Source organism: Falco cherrug, chromosome 7, assembly GCF_023634085.1.
Source record: "Falco cherrug isolate bFalChe1 chromosome 7, bFalChe1.pri, whole genome shotgun sequence".
In the NCBI taxonomy this organism is placed as follows: domain Eukaryota; kingdom Metazoa; phylum Chordata; class Aves; order Falconiformes; family Falconidae; genus Falco; species Falco cherrug.
In genome coordinates, this window is record NC_073703.1 from 45980391 (window position 1) to 45988971 (window position 8581).

The 8581-nt window shown below is 51.5% G+C and overlaps 1 protein-coding gene across 1 annotated transcript in view; it reads right to left on the bottom strand.

The window, feature by feature from the left end:
* HSD17B12 (hydroxysteroid 17-beta dehydrogenase 12) overlaps positions 1-8002 on the bottom strand; it is an 89491-nt gene extending 81489 nt beyond the window's left edge. The window contains exon 1 of the mRNA XM_055716398.1: positions 7781-8002. Coding sequence (XP_055572373.1) covers positions 7781-7949 — 169 coding nt within the window. The 5' untranslated portion in view covers positions 7950-8002. The remainder of the gene's footprint in view (positions 1-7780) is intronic.
* Positions 8003-8581: the final 579 nt, after the last annotated feature.

The window sequence follows — 8581 nt, forward strand, 5'->3', positions numbered from 1 at the left end:
AGCTCTTTTCCAGTGTTAGCTGGAGAAGTTTGTATTGTGGATCAGGATTTCAGCTCTGCTAGTGACTCACCCAGTGGGTGATGCTGTACTGCTCTAGTCTTCCAACTGCAGGAATATGGGAAGTTGGCACAGATTTGGGGAAAAAAAAACCCACCTACATTAAGGTTAAATAACCAGGAGTCAAAAAAATAGCAGATTTAAGATAGAATCCTTTTGCACAATTGAATGTACTGCAGGGGAAGGAAGTCAAATAGCCCAAATACTAGCATTTTCAGATATTAACGTACTCAGTCTGAAAACTGTTTTGCTTTACTCTAGGAAACTAGGTTTCCTAAAGCCTATCAATAAGTGAGCAACAGAAGTCATCTGAAGTTACAAGCAGCAACTCTAAATCTAATTAAGCAAGTGATTAAACTATGCAAGCCCAACACAACATGAGATGTTTTACCCACTAGCTACACTGCTTATCCCACATTTGGGGTCATATGCAAGCCTAAAGAATCACATGTGACATTCCTGTTAGAATAATTAGGAAAGATATTTTCTTACTATCATCCCTTCTGTAGCGGAGATGGTCATCCCAACCCTATGGATTACGAATGAAAATATTGACAAGACCAAGAACAACAATATGTTTCACCCACCTACCAAAAAACTAATTCCCAGGTGGTAAACTACTGCAGTGATCCCCAAAGCCCACTCAGCTCTGCCCTCACACCTTCAGGCTAGCTCACTTGTTCCTTACATAGGAAGGCATTTAGCCAACTGGCTCTTAACACCTGGCACAGTTCCAGTTGGACTTCTTTGCTGGAGACACTTTTGTACTCCTCACTGCTACACTAGGTCTTTCACCAGGGCACTTCACAGATAACCTTCCCGAAGAGGAGGGAAGTACACTGGCCAAAAGAGCAACACAAAGGAACTGGAGCAAGATACTTTAGATAAAACTAGAGAATTTATTCAAGAATGTTAAGTAACCAATTTGCATTACAATTATTCCTACTTTAAAATACACAGAAGGATGAGTGAAAGAGCTAGCCTAAAGTAACACAGCTATCCATCTGCTAGGCTAATAAATTTTCAAGCATTTCCTTCTCAGACTGTTTATCAGAGAAGTGTATTCCTTCCACCTTAAAGCAGACAGCACCTGTCCTCCACTCACCATTAGCTTTTTCTGGGGGGAGGTGGAAAGACCGTACTAAGGCATTTAACTCTCCTTCAGACATCTCTGTTCCTGCAGTTAAACATGGCAAAGCGTGTTCATATCCTGATTCAAATTCACCATTGACATTAGAGCTCTGCGTTACTAACACTTCCACACAGAATTTCAGTTGAAAAATGAAAAGCATCTCAAAAAAAACCCACAAACACGACAAAGGAAGCATTCACACCAAATCAAACTCTACACCTGAAGATTAACAGCCTGGTTGATGCTGAGGTTGGTGGTTCTCACACATACACATTCAGCCTCAACAGGTACTGACACAAGCCAAGCCCATCAGCAGGGATGCAGCAGAACTGGAGATGGGACTCTGGACTTGTGGGCTCTAACCATTTGCTCTCCCTCTCTTCTTCTGACCAGAGAGTGCAAGGAGAACTTAATGCAACAGGTATTGAGCAATCCTGCTGAGCAGACATTTTAAAGCCAGTAACATCATGTACAACGGAAAACACCTAAAAGAAGCAATCAAGAAGCAGAAAGACACATTTCTACAATGCTTTTTTTTTTTTTCTACAGTTGTAGAAATTGTAGAACACAGTAGAGTATGGTTCACTCACATTGTCCAGGAAGCCTAAATGATTTTAGGATACATCAGTAGCAGTAGCCTATGTACTAGAGAACTTCCCTGGCTCACTAAGAACTGCAAAGTCTCAAAGAGGAGTTGCAGCCCACTGAAGTACCATGCAAGGCGAGCTGCTGAGCCTAGAGCAACAAGGCCAGAGATGCCACCTCACCTGGATTGCTCTGGAAGAGCAGCAGTTGTTTAGTCCAACGAAAAGCGAGCTGGATGGAGACACTGACAGAAATCTTCTAAATCACAAGCTAAGAGTAGGATAGAGGACTAAAGGGAGACAGCTTTTTTAAAAAAATTTTAAAATTTAGGATGGGTACTGGGAAACATTACATGGTAAATGGGAAAAGCCACACATGCTGGAGCACGGCGCTTCTGGGAAGTTCAGACAGGTTTAGGACAGTTGCACCAGACCGTTCCCAGAGCCACATTTCAATGCTGTCACCCTTCAAAAGCACTTTGCAAACAGCCACACAAGAAAACAATACATGCTCCAAGTTCAGGCTGCAAGCTCGACATGGGCCACCACGATCAAGGGTTATAAGCAAGCTGACATACTTTCACATCTTCTTAACGTTACTTTTGGGGTTGATGAACACCAGACTTTATTTCATGCATGGATAGTGTTTGTGTAGCACCCAGAATCAAGAACAAGCACTGAAAACCCTTGCCACTGCTCCAAAGCGCTGCAAATGATGAAGGCCTGAATAAGCGATACTGCTAAAGAATAAGAGAGAACCAAAAGCTCTCCCCAAAGCTCTGCACACACCACCCAGGCACTCAGACACAGGGAAAACCGAGCTGTGCAGAGCCTCTCCTCTCACAATCTGCAGAGAGAGCAGTGCTAGAAGGGGTTGAAACTCCCTTTGTTTCCCCACTAACGATACTTGCACCACACACTGCACTAGGTTGGCTGTTTTAATCTGCAACAGTGATTTGTGACATGGTCTGTCAGCTATCAATGCACATTGCCAAACACTCGCGAAGCACAACTGCACTTATTTGTGCAAGAGGGATTGAAAATCTGTTTGCAGAAAACAAAAATCTTTCAGGTAACAACTATTTTGCTTGATGCTAAGGAGCTTGAAAGATGACACTTGTGAAAGCTGCTCAGTTATCACCTGGTCAGCACTAAAGTGAATGTCCTTTGTATGGAGTTCTTAAATTGTCATTAAAATCATTTATCATCTGACTTACTTCATTAGGGCTGTCCCAAGACCTTCATAAGGATCAGGGTCTGGTTTTTAAGATGCTGTTTCCAGGAACCACAGGAAGCATAATCTTATAGTGGGAAACTAACTCAAACCATTAACAAGCACAAAATCCAGCTTGTCACTTCTTCCTCTTCACTTAAGCATCACATCTTATTAATTAATAAGATTATCATTAAGATCTGCTTGTTATTACCCCAAATTCCTAGACAGTAAGGGTTTGGGAACCACCCCACATAGTCTTAGTTTTTAAAAGATCTGACTGTAAATACACAAATAAGTATCTACTCCACTGCTGGTGTACCCAGTTACATATATTTTTCATGCCTCCCTTAGTAGCTCTGGTATACAAATTGCTATTTTTAGATGCTGGACTATGCACAGTCAAATGCAGCTCATGTTAAGCAAAAAGCCAACAAGAACAGGCAGAGAGCATTCACCCAGCTTTGCAGCTGGTGAAAGAACTATTGTTAAACATCTACACAAGAAAAGAATGGTTTAAGACTGAATAAGAGGGTTTTGTCTAAAACCACATTACAGAAAGTTAAGAGGCAGTCAAAAGCACCATCCTGATCAACGACCTCTTGGATTCTTTTTTAAGAAGTCTAGAGCAAATTGCCCACATTAAGTTATTTTTGCATGTTAGTGAATAAACTCCATGAGGCTTAATTAAGGCAAGTTCATCTTCACAAACATTTGTTGGCCCCAATACAACTGTACAGCTGTATCCACCACATAAGAAAGCATCACTGCTATCAGATTTTGTAGTCACTAAACGTACAATTATTCAGCCATGCCTTTATCAAGGGCACTGGAGGAAGAAGTGGATGCTTTTCTAAGCCACCGTGAGACTTGAAAGAAAACAAGACTTTTCTTTGAGTGTCATATGGCCAATTACACAGCCCAAAAACTCATGTTTCCAGTGACCACCTCCCTTCAATTTCAGCACACTGGGGGGGCAGGGGGAATATATATATATGTTTCTTATTAAAATACTTGCAATTTTGAACGAGGAAGAAAGAAAGAAAAGTTAAAAGTATCTGACAAGACCAAGATGTTACAAGTTTTAGAGCATCAGATCACTCCAACTTGCAGTGCCAGCATATTTTGAACATACAACCTTAATTATTTCAACATACTGAACTGGTCTGATCCCACAGGCAGCCCTGCTCTGAGCAGGGGGGTGGACTAGAGGCCTCCTGAGGTCCCTCCCCGTCTGAATTACCACAGGATTTTGACTTCATTTCAGCAAGTTACTGAAGAGATGGGGCAGAAAAACGATTTCATGTTTCCGAGAAAAAGAGGCGGCTTCCTAAAATAGGAGACACGGCAACTCTCCAAACAGGAGCTATAAGAGCAGCAGACGGTTCCCTGCTTCAGACACTCTGCACTCCAGAATACACCCAACTGTCAATGGCAGAGAAGCAAAGTGGCTGTCTGCCACCACCATCAATGGGAGAAGAATAGGACACCCTCATCCAGCCTAAGGAAATACCATTATGGATCACAACTACCAGCACTGCCAACAGATCCGCCTGTCTAGAGGGAGGCAGGGGAGCAGCCACATCTTTGCTGTATTCTTGGAGATTTCAGAATTACTCCCTGGCACTCTGCTCATGTTGAGCCTGTGGTTTATTTAGCTAAACTGTTTTCCAAGCAAGGGAACAGTTCTTCTTGTCTTCTGTTACCAATCTGAGGCACGTTAAAGGTACCGGAGCACTCAACACAGGAGTTCTCACGCTATTCTCTCTCAAGATGCACCCAGAAATCCCACACTGAAAAAACATCCACCCAACCTCTATCACTGTGCAGTAGTGAAAACCAAGCCAGATGTGAGTTATGGGGAGAGAAACGCTGCATACAGGCCTTCACACATAAGAGCAACCACAGAAAAATTAACTTTTTTGTCAAAACAGCTATTTAAAGTCATGCAAACCTAAATTTCTCAGAGTACATTACCAGTTCACTTAGTTCCTGCTCCTCACATCCCTTCCTTCTAAATACCAGCAAATTAGACTGAATACAGAAGGAAGCAATTGCATATAAGCAACCAAAAATCCACCAAGAAAACAAGGAAAGAATGTGCAACTCCATTTCAGGCATGCAGAAGAGTTAAAGGGCAGCAGGGAACCCTTGCAAAAAACCCTGTAAGGGCTTTCTAGTTTTTGTAAAGTTGCTTCCTAGTTGTTTAATAGAAAGAATGCATTGTCACAGTAATCGCAGCAGCTAATTCACATCAACCCATTGTCTTATAAAAGACCAGAAGAGGAAATGCACTTCTTCCTACAGTATGACTTAGTAATTCACTAATTCTCAAGGTGACCCAACGTATCTGCAGCTGTGCCTTCATCTTCCTTTCCAGGAGGAGAGAAAACAAGAGCGCCTCCCCAGCCTATCGCTGGTGCCAGCAAACCACCCCACTGCTTACTCTAAGAAAACATCTCCTTCTTCCAGCTGGAGACTACAGCAGCTGCCCCAGCAAAGCAGCATCTCGCCTGCACCAGTAGCACGCCAAGGACATATGACAGCTTGCTGACAATGGCCACACATCCTTCTACAGAGAGACCCAAGAACTCAGGTCCAAGTAAACAGGCACCATCATCATTATCATCTTTCTTCATCCTCCTTGATGTTGCAGCAGTGCTCCCACTTCAGAGCAGGAGCAATAAACAAGGAATTGAGCTGTACTGCCAACACTCCTGTTCCTCCATGCCTTGGAGATCACAATCATGGCATAGAGAAAGAGTAATTTTTGTGAGCAGCCGTTGGCCACATACAATGGCCTGCTGCTGCCTGGACTTCTACGAAACAGCAACAGAGGACACTGGCATTGCAAAGCTCTGTTCACAGGATGTTTGAGGATGTGACTGAGCAAAGATCTGTTGTCTACAGTTTGTGGTTCCAGCTGATAAGCAAACTTCCACGCCTGAAACAATGAAGAACAAGCTAAAGTGGCCACCAAGATTTCTGTGATGCACCACAGGTCAGCAGGCAACTGACAATGCAGTAATATACTCAAAACCAACATTAGAAAGCCAAAGAGGCTTTGAGTCTTCTGTGCCAACTGTGTCTTTAGAAGTTGTACTATTTCTCCAGTTGGAAGGAAAACATGGGCCTTAACCATTTGTATGTAATGCTATAACTTGTCCAAAGTACTGCTGCTGTATTTCAACCTGCGCATGCAGTACCCACAACGTGCTCAGGGATTACGCAGGCTGCCTTAACCAGCATTGCTGATTTACTGATGCCTTGCACAAGCAGACATTCAGTTCCCCGACCACGTGTTCACACAGAAGTTCTGCGTTGGCTGTTACAGAGGTTATGGGGAACCACATTCACGAGCCCTGCAACCTACCAGTTTGCCATGGGGCTGCTGTGCTGTACCTACAGGCCAGCCACCTCGGAGCAGCTCCAGAGCCTAAGCACTCGATGCCCTCCTGCTCCCCTCGAGGGAAGAAAGCACCTTTTTCAGCCTTTTAAACTACCATCTCCAACTCCAAGCTCTAAAGAGTTTGCAATTTTTTTTATGGCCCACCTTATCAGCTCGCAACTGGAGGTGGGACCTCCCCTTCCTGCTACCTTCGGCAGGCACGGGTTTGAAAATTCTCTTGCCCTGAGCTGTTAATGTGGGCAGAGGAGCCCTTTCCAGTTCCCCATCCTTACTTTAAAAGCCACGGTAGCGGTGTCAGACCGAGAGGGAAGAAACGGTCTCTCCCCGGCGTGCTTGCTCGGGCCAGGACTCGGGGAGCTGCGAAGGGCAGCGGAGCGCAGCACCGGCAGTGCCCGGTGACGGCCCCCGCCGCGCTGCCACAGCGCGCCCGTGCCTGCGGGACCGCTCAGCGCTGCGGACGCGGCCCCCTCACCCCTCCCCGGGGGCGGCCCTGCCCGCAGGGCCCGGGGCTGCGGGCAGCCGCGTCCCAGGGCGCCGGAGGGGCCCGCCCGCCGCAGCGGCGGGGCTGCCGCAAGTTTCGCGCAAGCGCCCCTCGGCGCGCCGGTTCCCGGCCCCCCCGCCCCGGCTCTCCGGAGCGGTTCCCCGTGGCTTGCAGCGGACGCCGTCCGGGCGTGGAGCGGGGCCCCGGGACGCGCCGCCGGCCGCTGCCGAGCCGGCGGGGCGGCCCCTCTCCTGCCTCCGCCGCCGCGGCCGGGCACGGGGCCGCCGGTAACCCCGGCGTTCTGCCCTCCCCCGCGCAGGGAGCGGGGCCGGCGGGGCGAAGAGCCCGCTGCTCCGGGGGCGGCGGGGCTGGCGTGACGTCAGCGATGAGGCGCGAGGCCGGCGCGCGCGGAGCCGCCCGCCCGCCACGGCACGGGGGAAGGGGGGGGAGCACGGACCAGCCGCGCCGAGAACCGGCACCGCGGCCCAGGCGGGCGAGGAGCGGGCCCCGACCCCCGCTGCGTGACCGGCCGCGCACAAGTCCCCGCAAACAGCGTCTCCCGCGGGACCCGCTCCGGCCGGCTCCCCCCAGCCCCACACGCTCCGCGGAAGCCTGAGCGCGGTTCCGCGGGGGCACGCCCGGCCCTGCGAGCGGCGGCGCCCGGCGGCCCCTCAGCCGCTGCCCCAGACCGCCCCGCCCGCGGAGCCGGCTGCCGCCCCCGGGCGCCGCGCCAGGCCGGACCCGTTCCCCCAAGGGATCCGACCCACCGCCCGCTCGCCCCGAGAGGGGCGCGGCCCGCCCCGCTCCCCACCGGGCCCGTGGCGCCCCACGAAAGCCCGGCCCCAGTGGGACAGGTGGGGACGCAGGGCCGCCGCGGGGGCGGCCGGCCGGGACGCGCACTCACCTGCCCAGGGGCCCAGCGCCGGCCCCACGGCGGCGGCGCCGCTGCCCAGCACCCAGACGCGGAGGCCGGCCAGCAGGCGGTAGGAGGCCAGCGCCGCCGCGTAGAGGGCGCCCAGCGCGCCCACCCAGTAGAGGAGGCCGGCGGCCGGGAGCGCGGCGGGAGCCACCATGCTGCGGAGGCGGCCGCGGCCGAACTGAGCCCTCCCGGCCACCGCCGACCCGCAGCCGTCACGGCGCCCGCCCCCGCTCCGCCGCCATTGGCTGAGGGGCCGCTCAGCCACCGCGTAACCCGGCAACACCGCCAGCCCCGCCCGCCCCTGGGCCGCGCGGCCCCGCCACGCTCCCGCCGCGCCGGAAAGGAGGGGGACCGGGAGCGAGCAGCCACACGCCCCCGTACTACTTGCGGCCGGCGCCCCACGTGGTCGGCACGGCTCTCTTACAGCCATTGGCTGGCGAGGATGGCCGTCACCCGGAGGCCGTGCTCCGATTGGCCTTTCCGCCTTGGGCTCTCGCAGGATTGGTGAAAGACGGGGCCTCTCTTCCCGCCCCCACTGACGTCATATGAGCCCATTCATAAAATGTTCAGGCTCCGCCTCGCACCTGAGTCTGTCTCTCGCTCTCCCCTCCCCCGCCGCGGTCTCCCACGCAGCGGCCCCGCACTGATCCACGGGCAGAGCGGTGTGCCCAGAGACTGGCAGCCGGGCGCCGGGGAAGGCCCGTCGGGGCTGTCGCCGGGGCCCCGCTGCCACCGCACCGCGCCCCACGCACCGGGGCTGGCAGCGTCCGGCTCCCCCGGCAGGGC